This window comes from Lepisosteus platostomus, chromosome 10, assembly GCF_059453375.1.
Source record: "Lepisosteus platostomus isolate fLepPlt1 chromosome 10, fLepPlt1.hap1, whole genome shotgun sequence".
NCBI classification, from domain to species: domain Eukaryota; kingdom Metazoa; phylum Chordata; class Actinopteri; order Semionotiformes; family Lepisosteidae; genus Lepisosteus; species Lepisosteus platostomus.
In genome coordinates, this window is record NC_142620.1 from 23181255 (window position 1) to 23198382 (window position 17128).

Genomic DNA, 17128 nt, shown 5'->3' on the forward strand with positions numbered 1-17128 from the left:
TTTAAAAAAATATTAGTTGAATTTTCATGTGAGTTTAGTTATAAAAAAGCATGAAAGTCTTATTTCTTTAAACGTGATAGGAAAAAAACAGGAGTTTTATGACTCAGTATGTGCATGCTACTAGGGACAATGTGGTTAATAGTTTATCTGCACCATTTTTAGAATATTATGCCTTTCTATGTCATGCGCTAGTCATTGAGCACAATAATATCCCCTTCTTCAACAAACATCTTTAGTGTTTTTCAGCCGTTTCTTGATGGAAGACAAACTATTAGCATCAATGATATGACTGCATAGTCTTTTTCTTCACTCTCACAAGCCTTCGGGTAGAGACGTGCCTTGAGTTTTATAATGCATTTTCACAAAATTCCCATTTCTGATCCCAGGTTCCTGTTTAACTTACAAAGTCCACTGTTTGTGACTTTGTGGATTATATTAATTAATTATATTAAGTCCCTTCATAGTCTTCTTTGCTCATGACTCTATGGGTTTGGTACCTCCACCCTGTCTGCATAGGACATTCCTTTAAGCTCTGGAGTGCTTCTAGTTGCTCCTTTCTGTACTGATTCCAGAGTGATAATATCTTTTTTTTATAACATTTTGACCAAAGTTGTGCATAATATTCTAAATGAGGCCAAACTAGTGCATTGCAAAATTGTAACAAATTCCTTAATTTGAATTCCACACTCTTGCCTGTAACATTTTATTTGCCTTTTTTATTGTTTCCCCACAATGTCTGAAGATGTAACTGATGTGTCAACATACTGTAAACATCAAAGACTTTTTTGAAAGTATTTTTTCAAAATAATAATTATTAGTAAACTAGTTTAATGTTTCCCACTTTATGCTTAGAGTTTGTTTTTTATTTCCAACATACAATACAAAAACCTGCAATTATCTTCATTAGATAATTCATTAAATGTGTTTACCCAGTCTTAAATTTTATACAGTATGCATTTTTTAATTTCAATTGCTCTTTCCATTGTGTCCTTATAATCTGGTATCATGTACCACATTAAGTACCAACTTAACTATATAACTATACCAGAATCTAGATCCTTGATAAACTTTAGAAAAAAATAGTGGTCCTAGTACAGATCCTTGTGGTACTATGCTAAATACATCACCCATCTTTACTATGTGTTTCCTGTTTATTAACTTATTCTCATTTCAAAGTGCACTCTTCCCTGAATGCCAAGCACCAGTAATTTGAGAATGAATCATTAATGGGTTACTTAATCACAAGCCTTCTGAGAATCAAAGTACACAATGCACTGTGTGTCTATTACTGTTGTTGCTCTATCAAAAATGTCAGTTAGGCAATATCTACATGTTACTTTTATAAATCCATGTTAATTGCTTCCTACGATGTTATTTTCATATAGCTGATTCTCTAAAAATGTATTATTATTTCCATAACCATAGATGTAATAGTCAAACGTATTGGTGTACAGTGACTTGAGTCAGTTTTGTCATCCTTCTTATGGATAGACACTGTATTAGCTATTCTCCAATCATAAATTATCAGGTAAAATGCCATTGGGCCTTGGAGAATAATTAATCTCTTAGATTGAGAATTCTTTAACAAAAAGGAATCATTAAGCTCTAATTGGGCTGAGGAAAGGAATTCAAGTAGGTAGCTGTGTCAGCATGAGTAGGCTGCAAAGAAACAAGTAAAGGTTTATTCCATGCTGTAAAGAGCAGAAAAGAAATGCAATGTTTCGGCTGTGGAGCCTTCTTCAGGTGTGATCTTGTTCAGCGTCAAATAAACCTTTACTTGTTCCCTTGAGGAAAGGAATGGTGTACCAGACAGATCCGTTTTAGTTCTGTTGCTCTTCCTGATATTTAATAATGTCTTCGGTTCTGGAATAATTAGCAAACCTTAAATTTGCAAGTTCACGTGGAATGATACTTGGGAAATTAAATTGAACATTGATAAGTGCAAAGTGTTCCATGAAAATAATAGGAAATAGGACCATGAACTACACACATCTCAAGGGTGATACTAAAATGCATGAAGCCGTACGTGAAAGGGTCTGAGTATTTACATTGTATCCAACTGAAATAGGTCATATATAAAAATATCATGCTTGGATTTATAGCAAAAATGTGCAAGTCCAGGGACATTATGCTCACAACTCACAATGTACCTCATTTGGAATATTGTTAATTTTTCACTATACAGCAAAAAGGATGATACAGTCATAGAAAGAGTACAAAAAGAGCAAAAACAATAATTCCTAGTGAATTCTTCAGGAATTGTTATACACCCACAGGTTAAAGTAGCTAAATCAAAGTATAGTCTTGTAGGTATGGGCAACACAGTATAGAATCTTTTTTATTAGTCCACTCAGTTACAGAGGCCTTAATTCCATTCTGAGTAATGGGAATATTTTCAGGTTTTGTTAGCATCCGTGCAATATGTTCTATTGCGGATATTATCTGTGTTCCTAGGAGTGAAGAATTTTTGTTCATAAAGTAGGAAGCATTAGGTTGTGTGTGTTGGCAGAGGATGAGGAATCTAAACTGGTTTGAGGTGTACTGTACATTCACCAGAAAAGTCACAGACTTTGGAGAGACCTTACATTTTGTGCTGAACACCAATAACGATAAGCTGAATGACATTGAATACAGAGCTATCTTACTTTTGGCAGCATTCTCATCCCAATGATGTTCATGCACTGCCAAAATAACATTATATTGGAGACCTCTGACTTTTTGTTTGCTAGACAGACTAAAAATGCATGAACACATTGCCATTGTGAACACAGCAAATGCATTGTTTCATCCGTTTCCCCAAGTCTTATAATCTTTGATTTGAGCCAAAGAGTATTATGCAAGGCTGGCTCTGACAGAACACTGTGTGCAAACCTGTTAAATAGGAACAATTTTTTGCCAGAAATGAAAGTTTTTATGTTAGTTTTTTAGTCTTAGTTATTTTTTGTGTGAAACACAAGCTTAAAGGATTTTAACTTTTCAGATGAAAATTGCACTTTGGTTTACCAAGTTTAAAATCATTACAACTAAAAAACTTAATAACCTTCTCTCTTGCTCAGTAGGAACTGTTTCTTGCTGTTTAAATGTCAGTGGGTCTTTCCAAACCTATTATTTTCACCATCTACAGTATAACTGTACAGTACAGTATATGAAATTGCTTATGTAGGCCAAATTTATTTAAATCTGAGATTGTCTTTGATGTGTCCTGTCACTGTCAATTCAATTCAATAGCTAAATATTATATCAAGCGTTGATTGAGAAACATTTTTAATGAACATTTTGCATTTTGGGAGCCGGTTCTGACTCTCGTGAAATGCATAGTTAAAGACCCTATGCGAGACGGTATAATCCGTATAAACTGGAGTTGGACATCAGGGAAGACACAGCAGGATCAGGTCAGGTAGAAACACAGGGGGTGGTGACGGCTGTGATCTGGTGCATGGGGGGAGCACAGGCGACTGAGTCCAAAAGGAAGTCGAGTAGGGGAAAAGACAACAATAAACGTTGATAATGTATTACAAAATCTTCAGCAAATTCTAGGTATCTGATATTTCTTTTCATTCAAGTGGTAAATTTGTAACTGACCTTCCTGGGTCTCGTTCGTTTAGTGGTCTGTTTCATGGGTCTCTTGGTCCATAACTTTAAATATTGCAGTGATCCCTTAATTCCTCTTTTTTCTTATCAACATAGGACTATTAGAAAGCTAGTGGGCATGTGATCCATCTCAGCTTGCTTGGTTGTTGGTACATTATTCATCCAAGAATCGCAACAAACTATTTCTTCAAAGGTTTTATGGAATATATTATAGGAGCATTGCTACATACTTTGTTTTCTACACTTAAGAGAGTTTGAAAAGGCATCTTTCTTATTTTTAAGCCAAATTAAAGTTATGTATTTCCTTCTTGTGTTCTTGGTCTTTTTTTTACTTTTCTAAGGTATGAAGTAAATCTAATGATTCCAATTAACTTCCTATATAAACCTATCTGTACACATCTAAAGATATTAAGACCCTTTAACTTATCTGTAGTTTGCAGACTGGACAACATTCTGCCTTAGCAATTTGCAAAATAGTAATAGTGAGTAGTATTTTGTAGCTGGGTGCCTTGTATGATGTCAGTATTGCTTTCTTTGATTTAATTTATTTCATGACGTAAAATGGGGTAAGCCTTTTCCTACTTCTCAGATTATCCATATATACACAAGAATGAGTCAGTGCTTGCACTCTTTCTCTGTCAGCTGTTGTCCGCTGTTTTTGCACAAATGCAACTTGCTCTGTGTGTAGTTAGCATACTTTTGCACTTGGCTTCTGTCAGTAACATCTTGCAATGTGGACAGGAGAACTGAGAATAATTAATCTTTTAAATTCTGTCGTGCTTTTTCATCCCAAAGGATTCCAAAGCACTTTACATACACAGTTAAAAATGAGATATTGTACGCTGTATATTAAATTTCACATTTTATCCAGGCTTTTTATTTGACAATGTCCCCAGTGTGATGGGGACAGCAATGAATCCACACTTTTTACACAAGTTGCTTGTTTCCAATATTCATTGTGCTTTTAATTTGGAAAAACTGTAAAGATGTGTGGTAGTATTATTTATATGAAAGAAGTGTGAAGATAAAGAAAATAGAAGAATATAATCGCTGTTTCCATTAGACTTGTTGGAAAATAGAAACCTCCCTTAGGAAAGAGCCTTAAAACTGTATAAGATATTAGCAACGTTTTTTTTTTGTATGAGGGTAGATGACTAGCAGCACCATTTCTTATGACTTATGACTAGAGAGATCCATCCATTTTCTAACCACTTCTTCCAATTCAGGGTTACAAAGAATCCAGAGCCTATGCTAGCAAGCAATGGGTGAAAGGCAGAGTACACCCTGGATGGGACTCCAGTTCATCACAGGGCAGATGAACTGGAGCACCCGGAGGAAACCCACATGAACAGAAAAGAACATACAAACTAGAAGCAGATGGCACCCCAGGTTTAGAACTGAAGACTAGAAAGATGTGTAGGCTAGTCCAAATTTAATTAATCCAAGTTATATCACAACTTCGTATGACTAATTTGTTTTGCTTGTTCTGTCTTTTGTCTGATGTCAAACCTTTAGATGACTGATCCCTGTCCAAGATTATTATATGGGCAATGTTTTGGTGGGATTACTGTATGTAATACAGTAGTCCTAAATCCTCATCCCAGAGAGTTCCTCTGTATGGATTTTGTTCCAACTGGACTCTTATTCACCTTATTCTTATTCATCAGTGATAATTGGTGCCTTTAACTAATTTGCTTGCTGGTTTAGACTTTTTTCTCCACTCAGACCTTAGATTCTAATATACCCTAGTTACACTGGATTATTTCCAATGACTTAAGTGCATAGAACTTTACTGCATGTTGTCTCCTCACTTTGATAATTAATACTTTGATTTGTTATTTCTAACTAAAGACCTGTAGGAATTATTTGATGACCAACAGGTAGAAATTACAAGGTATCAGACACTTCCATTTGCTAAAGTTAAATTGCTTATATTTCAAAGAAGCAAAACCCAGAAGAGGCAGGGGTGCAAAACAGTACATTAGAATGAGCAATAAAATAAGACTGATCACTTATCAAAGTTTTTAATTCCAAAATAAGTTTACACTTTTTTTGGAATTACTGTGATTTGATCATCATTGTTCTTTGGTATCACCATGCTTTACTGGCTTTAATGTCTAAATCTAAAGATTAAAATATATTTAAATGGGGTGTGCTGTGCTTTTGGTATCTCAATGCACTCTGGTTGAATTTTGACTTTGAAAGAGATGAAAGAGTTGATTAAAAAAGCTTCATGTTAATGTCATGCTTACACAAATTCTGTCATTCTAAATGTTAATATATTGGAGGTAAAAAACAAATTTCATATCTATACTTCAATAATTGTGAACACAATTTAAATAAATTCACAGCTATATTTAGAAGCTTTTAAACAATATCAAAATCATCCTTCTATGTTCATGAGTATATGGATATCAGAAGGCAGGGTGGGATGCTCCAAACCAGGTCAACTTTGAACATTTGTTGACTCCTGAATGGTAGGTCAACCGGGGGCAAACATTTCCAAAAAAACATTTTTTGAATAATGAATGAATACATTTTTTATTTATTTCATATGGAATGATCCTGCTTATAAGGTTCCTGATCACATTGAATGGAACAATTTTAAGGGCTGTTCAAAAAATGTATCAATTTTAGTACAATTGTTTCTGTGTGACTTAAATCTGCAGATATAAATCAATAAAAATCAATCCTTATGCCATTGAATTTTACTGCTATGTCCACTTCTCTTCCACCCTGTAACCCTATTTAGTCTCAGCTTTCAGGTTTTAACTATCTGGGTATTACAAACTCCATCTGAGATGTGGTTTAAGTCTCTGGAGAGCATTTTAGGTACAATTTAGAAAGGAAATAATTGCAGTAAAACAAGTGCAAGAGTGATCTGGTGCAGTTGTTTTCAGTTAGGTTGCTCTTTGAATCAGTACAGACATAGAAGAAGTTGTCTCACGGTAATATCAATGCCTTTGCTTAGACCACTTTGGGCTTGGCACTAAAGTGAGTACTGAATGTTCAGTGCTTCCCTATTGACTTTGTCTTTACTAAAATTTTATTACGATTTTGATAAAAGGGAAACCAAAAAGAAAAAGCACCACTTAGCACTATATAATACTAAAGGTAAAATGGTAACCCTATGAAAATAAAGAAAGTGGACAAAGGAATTAAATGCCCTGGCTAAGTAAGGGACACCAAGTTTATTGAAGCAAGGGCTTTCACACAGGCTTGTGCACTAATTAAATAACTCATATCCCAGCGTGCTTGGGCTAATGTATAAGAACATGATAGAAAGTTGTGATTCCCTTTAAATGTGGTCATAGACCTCTGTGACTTTGAAAGAGGGAATATTGTTGAGGCATTTTTGACAGAAGCTTCACTGAAATAAGCAACTCAACTTGCTGCTGATGTTTCCTAAACAGTGGTGTCTAAGGTGATGTCAACATGGAACTCATCGGAAAGACATCATCAGCAATGGGTAACCGTGGTCAGAAGCACATACTTCAGGGTTATGGTATTCAAGTAATAATTTGAAGTTTTAAGGGGAAAACAGGTGAGCAAAAACATATAATTTGGCTGTGAATTTCAACCTGGACCATGAGTAACCAAAAACCTGTCTACTGAAAACTCCACAGAGTGGGATGCCATTGTAGGGTTGCGGTGCACAAACAGCTCATCACAACTGGCAGTTCATGTTTGCAAGTCCATTTGACACAGGCAGCGCACTACCAAGAGTGTGAGATGTAATCTGGAAGATGAATCACCCTTTACCGTGTTCTTTACAAACAGATGAAAGTAGGTCTGGCACTACACTACTACATCTTCAGCCCTGCATGCTTGGCTCCAGGAATGAAGGATTCTGATGGGGTCATAATGTTGTGGAGCACAATCTTTTCCTTAGAAGATAAGGTCAATGCTAGTTACTAGTTGTTAGTACTGAGTAACCATTATCACTCCATGTTGCAGCATTTCTTTCCTGCCTTAAGGGATGTCTTCTTGAATGCCAGTGCTCCCATCAGTGAGCACTTGTGGTTCTCCAATGGTTTGCTGAGCATGCCATTAATGTTTTCATATATCTCATATATGTATGTTTCATATATGGCCCTTTCACTCACTGGATCCATACCCACTTGGTTTTCAAACAGACAACTGCATTTTTGGGATATTCTGGAATACCACCCACATTTTCCACCTGCATCAGTCACTGAGTCGATTTACTTTCTCAGGAAAGAATGATGCTACATCCCTCCAGACGAATTCCAGATACATGTAGATTTTATACTATAGTGCATAGAAGCCCCGTATGGTGGCCCAACCTGCTATGGACTTAATTTAAATTGGTGTTTACCTTTTTTGACCACTACCTGTTGATTTACCTGTCAGGCGTGTTAAGATATTTAATTTATGAAAAATTGTGTTAATAGTTAAGCCTATATAAATTGGCATCCAACAGGATACAGCTTTCTGATTTAATTCATTTTTTTAATTGTCAGACTGTGGATTTTTTCTTCATTCTCCTGTAATGGTGAACCACCAAAACAACAACAACAACAACAACAACAACAACAACTGAAATCTTTAAAAAAAGATTTTGCAGCTGGTACCACAGTTTTGAAAGTCAGCAAATTTGGGAACTTTGTATACTTTGCTGAGCCAGGCTAGCTTTGTGTTAAGGTGGCAGAGAAGAATTTAAATTTCACCTTAAATAGCTATTCAATGTAGTATAGCAATTATTGTGAGGGTGCTTTGTCTCATGCCCAGCATGGTGTTTTCCTTGTTGATTCAGACAAGTACTGTTACAGCTTTAGGTGACTGAGAAGTGTCTCTTAGATTGTAGATAAAGTTTATGACACTTGGAAGAGTAAACACTTCTAACTTCAAAGCAGAGAGAATGTTTGCTGAGGTCTGTGGTGGTCCCTTGAGCAGAAACAATTGTAAAGTTTACCTTAGTATACCCAGGTAAGTTGTGGATTAATAATTGGCAAGGAGCAGTACAGAAATACACAATATAAGATCACATGGAAAAGAGAGGAAAGAAGAAACAAGAAACAGGCAACAAGGAGAAGAGAGAGAAGTCCAGAGGAATAGGGACTTGAAACTTACACCAGGCAAGAGCCCCTACTTCACGATCATCCAAATCAAACCAGAGTGGCGCTAAGTACTTTATTTAAACCTTGTTAGAGGGAGCTGCTTGCTTTTCTGTGTTTTCAAACTTGGGTTTCCTGGGTAAAAGATACCTCAGTTAGAAACATCTTTCCTGCTTGGGGTGTGTTTTTATGGATAGGAATACACATGCAGAGAGAGAGATTTAACTGCAGTGTTCCTTTGTATTTAGTTAGAAGGCAGCTCATCTCTTATGTGGCCCCTGTAGGCATTTAGAGTTTTAATGCTTAGTAGCAGTCTGGACTTTTTTGGGTGACCAGAATGTTAGGCCTCTGAAACGCCTTGTTTGTAAATCCTGTACATAAAGTAACTTGTGTGTTGTATGTTGTGTGTAGAGTAGTTTGTGTTTTGTCATTGTAATAAATATTTGTTTATCCAAGTGTGCCTGTATTATTAGTCCTCTCAACAAAGCTGTGCTGGAGAACAAAGAATTCACATGCCTCTAATTATACCAGCCACTTGGGTATATTGCTAGAAATCACTTACAAATTGGGTATTATAATTAATTATTTTACTTATTGACTAAAGCGCTCAGTCAAATCCTGATTTTTCTCCATTTTTGTAGCCCCCCATTTGTAACAATACAGCTTATCCATCCACTTAGAGCTTTTTTTCCCTTTTAATGAGCTCATAAGCTTTTGATACGTAAAATATTAAAAAGAGACCCTTTATTTTTACATAAGCCCAAAAGTGCTGGGTAAGCAAGTGGTGAGACTTTGACCATAATGCGACAGTGCTCTTTACTAACAGTGTGTTAAGCTGCTGTTGCACTGCAATTTCCCTCACGGGATCAATAAAGTATCTATCTATCTATCTATCTATCTAGAAACACTTCAGGGGCAAGAGCTCAAGAGAGTGAGAGACTGTCCTCTAACCCGAGTTGTCAGAAGCACACATTTTATGATAGTAATAATAAACTTTATTTTATATAGCGCCTTTAAAGGTGGCTTTTCAAAGCGCTTTACAGAATGACAACAACAATAAATAAAAAGAATACACAAGATAAAACACAATTACAATATACAGAGGAGACCTTGGATGGTGGTACTAAGAAAAGCAGAGGGGTGAAGAATGGAACCAGTTAAGGAAAGGCTTTTCTAAAGAAGAAGGTTTTGAGTCTGGATTTGAAGAAGTTTAGAGAAGGTGACTCTCTGATATCCTTGGGCAGAGAGTTCAGAGCTTGGGGGCATAACAGGAGAAGGCCCTGTCACCCATACAGTGTAGACTGGCTTGGGGGACAGTAAGGAGAGTAGAATTAGAAGAGCGAAGGTTACGAGGTGGGGAGTAGGGCGATAATAGTTCAGACAGGTAGTGAGGTGCCAAGCCATGCAGAGCCTTGTAGGTGAGCATGAGGATTTTAAAGTCTACACAGAATTTGACAGGAAGCCAGTGCAAGGACTCCAGGATAGGAGTAATGTGATCATTTGTACTAAACCTGGTTAGGATTCTGGCTGCTGAATTTTGGACATACTGTAGTTTGTTCGAAGTAGATTTAGATACCCCAGCGAGTAGAGCATTACAGTAGTCAATTCGAGAGAACACAAATGTGTTGATCAGCTTTTATTTTAATATTTATTTTTATTTTATTTTATTTATCTTTTATTATTTTTCTTGTATCTTTTATTTTAATATTTAAATAGAAATATTCCAGCAGGGTGAAATCAGAACTTGATATAAGATTATGTGTTTTGCTTTTCAAATACAGAACATCATAGAGGTGAGGTTGGAAAAGTGTACAGAACAGCCTCTGCATTGTTTCCATCTGCTGTAGAAAAGGTTTCATTTAAGGTTAGTGACTATAGTTGTTCTATATTTATTTGTACTGTTATCTCCTGCTCTCAGGGCCTATTGAATTGAATTTAAAAACATTCCATCACTTGTGATGGACATTACCTGTGGGTCAGAAAATACAAATGAATTGTCATTGAAAAGGTCACATTTGTAAAGTGTAATTATTTCTAAACATACATAAGAAACATTAAAAATTGCAAGGCAAAAAATGGATTGAGCGCAATAGCCTTGTGTAGTAGTTTTGGGATTAAATATAAAACCAAGGTTCTGTTTATAAGTGATTATGCTACAGCAGTTGCTAATGCACAGTTCACCTTCTGGCCTCTTGTTAGCTCTTTTGGATGAATGTGTGCTGAATGAATAATTATTAAATATTTGCTGAACAGAGCCCGAGATTTCCTGTTTATGCACTATATTTCCTTAACAAGATGTAATCCTTAATCATTAATTTAGTGATCCCTAAGCAGCAGGTACTGTATAATTATTAAAGATCACCAGCACATGTATGAAATGCTCACCAGCTTGTAATGACCAGTAGTAAAAAGCCCATTAGCAGTACTTGGTGTTTCCTGGACCTTCATCTACATTCATGTTAGTACCCTTGGTTTGAAAAATGTCCTATCTTATTTCTTCAGGAAAGCTTCATGGATTGTAGCTGATTTTAAAGTTTAATGATCTCTGTCAGGCCTTGCTGCTATTCACAGAATATGAAATAATAATGATTGATGACTACATCAGTGCTGGTAATTACACAGTCAGGTGGATACGATATACAAGGCATTGAAAGTAAATAGGTTCATGGCATTTAGGTTTCTGTTCAGCTTGGGATCTTATGTTGAGCAAATTCTATAAATGTGTAGAGCAGAGTTCTCACTCTTGCGTTTTTTTCCTCCCTGGATTTTCTCTGAGTTAAGGGTTTCCTCCCTCCATCTATAGATATTCTGCCTAGGTTTATTTGAGTCTCTAATTTTACCCTCTGTGTGAATGTGTGCCATTTCATTGATTGGCATTTAATCCAGAGTTGAAAGTTGCTCTAGAAGCGATTCTATGTTGTGCAACATTAATCAGGAAGAAGAGCTGTTGATTATACTATTGTATATAATAGGACTACATGAAGATTTGTCAAGTGTTCTTTGTAGGGACTCGAAGGCACAACTGTCAGTGATAAGCCCAAAAGCTAAGCCACTCTGCTGTGCAGACCCCAGGTATACTACTACAGTCCCTATGCAGAATTACAGGTTTTTCATTCTTTCCAAGTTCAAGTTCAAGTTCAAGTTTATTGTCATTACACTCATATACATGGTAGATGGTATAACAAAATGCTATTTAGCTAGCTCTCGGACATAAGTAGAACAAAGAGAAAAAAAAACAAAACAACAACAATACAATTGTGTAGCAAAAGAAAGACAGAGACAACAGGCAGTGTGCAAAAAACAACAGATGATGTGCAAAAAAAAACCAACAACAGGCAATGTGCAAAAAACAACAACAGGCAATGTGCAAAACAACAAAAAGGTAACAGGTTATGTGCAAAAAATATGCATCAACAGAATAAAATAAAGGGATAGAAATTATGGGGAGTGAGCTTTTGACATGTATGGTAGAGGTAGATTTTCAATGTGTGTTTGGGTTTTTGGTAAGAAAGAAAGAAAGGAAGAAAGCACTGTGAGGTTCAGATTATAGGTGAGAAGTGAGGTGAGAGTGAGAGTGGCTGGGAATTTAACAGTTTGATAGTGCGGGGGTAAAAACTGTCTCTGAGTCTGGTAGTCTGGGCCCAAATGCTCCGGTACTGTTTTCCAGATGGTAGCAGATCATAAAGTCTGTAGCTGGGGTGTGTGGGGTCTTTGATTATGCTTAGAGCTTTCCTCAAGCACCGTCTGTCATAAATGTCCTGGATAGATGGGAGGGTAACCCCAGTGATGGACTGGGCAGTTTTCACCACCCGCTGTAGGGCTTTGCGGTCAGCAGCACTGCAGTTGCCATACCACACTGTGATGCAGCCTGTCAGTGTGCTTTCTGTAGTGCATCTGTAAAAGGTAGTGAGGATCTGGGGACATATCTTGGCTTTCTTCAATCGTCTTAGGAAGTATAGGCGCTGTTGCGCTTTCTTGATCAGACAGGTGGTGTTGAGAGACCATGTGAGGTCCTCGGTGATATGGACACCAAGGAATTTAAAGTTACTGACCCTTTCCCATATCTTTTTTTTAATTTAAATTTAAAGTTACTGACCCTTTCCCATATCTTTCTTCACACTACTTTGTTTACATATGGTAGGTAGGAATTAATTTTATAGTAATCACATACAGTAGCTTCTCCATTATAGGTATTATAGGCAAATATAGCACAGGTACAGCCGATGAATGAGTTTCTTGTTTTCTCAAAAGTATCTTGGAGTCTTTATTTTATTGTCCTTTTCCTTTTTTAAGAATTGTGCAAGTTATTAGCAAGATCGCCTTCAATACAAAAACCAAGGAAAAGGTTTATGCATAATAAAAAGAACAACAATTCTGTACACAGAGAGTTGTGACACACCATATTGTCAAAGCCAGTCAATTGGAATACTATAGGCAGCAGCCTGATGAGATCTACTGACAGCTAAACATGCAATATGGTTCACAGAGACATTTCTTGTTTGTAACCTTTCTTATTTTCTTTTGAATTTTTTTGCTGTTCCCTTACAGGTCATGGACTGACTGCCACAGGAAAATGGACAGCAGAAGAACGATTGGGAATACGAAGACTCATGTCAACAACAGTGGAAAACATAACGGATCAAGAGAAGAACTGCACAGAGCCAGGTAGGATTGGGATGAAATAAATGAATTTCAGGACATGGGCATTACAAGGCTGGGGCAGATTGAATAGTGCAAGGAAGTGCATAGTGCAGAGATACACTAGGTTAAACGTGTAAGTCAATTAAGTGGCTATCAACAGTGCTGTGCAAGAGAAAACTAGTCATGACAGACACTAAATGTACTAAAACGGCAAAGAATTAACAGATTATATAATGAAATGTTGTCAGATGGCTGGAGAATACAAATTGGGACTAAGAAGTGCTCTTTATTTCCCTAATCCCAAAGTGGAGCCTGATCATGCAAAGGTTTACTTATACTGTAATTCCCTGCATGAGCTGAGTGATTTTGTTTGGTTTGTGGAAGGATTTGGATGAAAAAAAGAATGGCATGATGAATTCTTTAGATGGAGGAACTGTTGGGACTGTGGAAATGTTAAAACTGAAGAATAAAGAGTGTCCCATTAAAGTCCTTTCAGACATTACTGTATCTTCTCTTTTGTTTCCTTCAGTGTTTTCAGCTATTTAATGGAACACGTTATTGGGTTAATTAGTCAAGAGTAAAGTGATCTTCAGTTACTGACTGAGAGCACCTATAGAATTCAGAGGATTGTTTAAATTCAGAAATGAGAAGTGTATTGCATTGATTGCCAAATGACAAATCTTACAATCTTACAATATCGCTTATGTCCCCAAAGTGTTTAAAGCACCATGCTCTTTTGCATATTCCTAAATACTTTGGCTTTTTATGTTTTGACAGTTATTATTATTTGTACATTAAAATTACAGGAATTGCTGTGCACACTCTTTGTCTTTTGATAAAAGGAAGTTTGAAAACCTTCATTTAAGGACCTTTTAAGAAAACATCACCTAAAAATAAGAGACCTTATGTCATCAATCATGATCAACAAATCTTTATTTGGCTTGAAGGTAAAGTGTTCTATATATTTTTTTTGTCTTGGTGTAATTCACAGGGATGGTGTATATGCAGTTCTGTGTACAGAATATTAAATATTAAAATATTAAAATGGACCCCGTTTTAATATTACTATGCAGTGTTAAACACTTGTATATGTGGTGGACACAGACATTATAGCTGTCGTCAACTTCTGTTTAGTGCAGATTAAGAAGCATTGTCTCTGTGCTTGTTTAATAGATTTTTTTTTAGTTTTAAAAATGTCCTCTTGTTGAAGAATAACATTTGCTGTAATAATGACTCTAGCATATGACCTGCTATACCAGGTGTACAGGTAAGATTAATGTTTGCAAAGGAGGCATGACAGTTGTGGTCTAATTCAATGGGGTGCTTCATTTTAATATTAGTTATTTATTTTCGTAAAGTAACATAATTACATGCCAAAAAATCAATACAAGAGATATTATGTTCATCATAAGCAAGTAAATCGATTCCACAGGTTTCTCAGTTGATGGAAATGTTGTGAGAAGTTGTGTACAGTGAGTGATGCTCAGTACTGAAAATTATTTTTATATCTGATTTGCAACATTTGTACAGAGGCTGTGGCAGCTGTAATAACATTCACTGTAGTAGCCTGGTCCGGTAACCTGAATGCACACAATAAAAACAGAGCAGCACAGTGAAGGTACTGTAGCCAACAAAATGATCGATGCACAACTGCTACAGCTGGCAGACATCTCTACCAAAAAAAATAGTGCAGAAGGACAATATAATCATGGACTGTCATGACTACCCGATGCACTGTGCATTTGAGCTACTTCCATGAAGACATCGATATACTGTAGACCACCTAGATAAGAGCAATAGAACTTAGTAATCCTTTTTTCCACATATACTGTATTAACCTGCATAATTCAGAAAATTAATTTTCATGATTATTGTATCATGTGCACATATCTCAATTTGTTTGTCTTTCTAAATTGTGAGGACTACTTAAAGCTGCTAACTTGTTTTTCTCGTCTTATGCATGCTTGTTTCTTATTTGTTAATGGGTTCATGTTGTGTTAAATGCATTGTGTATTTTGCTATGTATTTTACCTGCCTGCAAGGATAATTTCCTATCTTGGACAATAAAGGAAAAAAGTAATGTACTGTAGCAGCTGTAATTAAGTAGTAGATGTTTCTTTAATGGGTGCTCAAAGAATGCTATATTTTTTGTTCCAGGCTTGAGTACTATTACTGTATAGTAAGTGTACATAGATTGTTTTAACTAACATGTGTCTTGAAAGCTTTCGCTGACAGTGCATGTTTACACTACTCTAGACTGGGGAGTACTGTGGCATTACTGATTAAATGTGCAGGGTTTTCCCCCGCCTGTCATCCAAAGACTCCATAAAGTATTTGTTGGAATTAGTGGTTTGTGTATTGTCATTCACATCAGAACTGCAGTACAACTGCAGTGTGCATGGTGTCAGATGGGCTGGATATTAAAGATCAAGAAAAACAGAGGCAGCATCTAGTATCATTTTAAGACAGTTAAAGTGCCTCCCTGGTAGCTGTGTTTCTTGCCCACACTTCAACCGCATGGTTTATTGCTGTCACAAGTAGGTTTTCAGCAACTGATTTCATATTGTGCCTTGAGTTCAATTAATACAATGAGAGTGCTGAAATTGACATTCTTATCTGCTTATACCAATTAGAGGTGACCTGTGGAGCAAGTGAAGTGTCCATTCTTCTTGTTCAGTAATAGTGTGTCACAGCATGTGGTAAAGTTACCCAAAATATGATACTGTAACACCATTCACACTGTGTTCTGTAATAATTACAGGTATTTTGAAATTTCAATTGTAGGTGAGTGCGCTGTTGTATAACCTTTTATGGTTTCTAGTTCTCTTCAGGTTAAAAGGGAAAGTTTAAAGAAGAGATTTTAAATAATTCTTCTTCACTGTTTTTGTGAACATTTATCGTTGAGTAACTTACAGTACATAAATGGACTTTGAATTGTGAGCTGTGAAAATAAAATGTCAGTGCCACAAAAAGTCTTGAAGGTCAATTTCAAACCCTAATACCACCTGCTGTTGTAATGTCCTACTCTGTTTTTTCTACATTTCCTGTTTATGTTTATTAAATCTGTTTAATATATACATGTATCTTTTTCCTTAAACTGGTGGTGCTTTCCCTGCAGCATGAATTTCTACAACATTGCAGGTTGTATCTGATAGTAGGAGTCCATGTACTGTAGGTGTATAACTAAACCCTTCTCTCTTTGGTACAGAGGGAGTCATGTACCATTTGTTCCATCATTATTGCACACTATCCTCTGTTGTACATGTGTTCAGCACATGGGGCAATGCCCTCCTCAGTTAAAGCTCAGCTGTGCATCTTGTGCTCTCACACTATTGATCCTAGCTCTCACAAGAGTCACTTTATATTCTCCATTGAACACAAACACCCACAATGACCATAAAAACTGTAGTTTTACTGACACACATTTCTCCTTTCAGAGAGGGTTTTCACTGCTATAACAAATTTAAATAGAACAGCTCACAGCACCAACTCCCTGTAGCAGTTATACCATTTTTCTCTGTTGGCTGCTAAAAGATTATTAATACACTTTCTTAATCTATTTTCAAAGATCCCAGTAAAGTCCTGCACTATGGCTTTCTGGAAATGTATAAAGTAGCTTTTCCTATTACCAGTACAGAATCTCTTTTTGCTTGGTCTCTATTTCTTGTTCTTTAGTCACAAAAACATGTAGCTCCTCCCCTCTCCTCCTCTGAAGCAATACTGCTGGGCTAGTCCTTTTAATATCTATTCATAACAGACTCTTTCTTCTATCCCCTCATTATTTTTTTCATTTCGTCCACTTATGGAAGAACTATAGT

At 36.3% G+C, this 17128-nt stretch overlaps 1 protein-coding gene across 2 annotated transcripts in view; it reads left to right on the forward strand.

The window, feature by feature from the left end:
• slc24a4b (solute carrier family 24 member 4b) overlaps positions 1-17128 on the forward strand; it is a 158899-nt gene that overhangs the window by 18059 nt on the left and 123712 nt on the right. For both annotated transcript variants that reach the window (XM_088648850.1, XM_088648849.1), the window contains exon 2: positions 13218-13334. In XM_088648850.1, coding sequence (XP_088504976.1) covers positions 13218-13334 — 117 coding nt within the window. The remainder of the gene's footprint in view (positions 1-13217; positions 13335-17128) is intronic.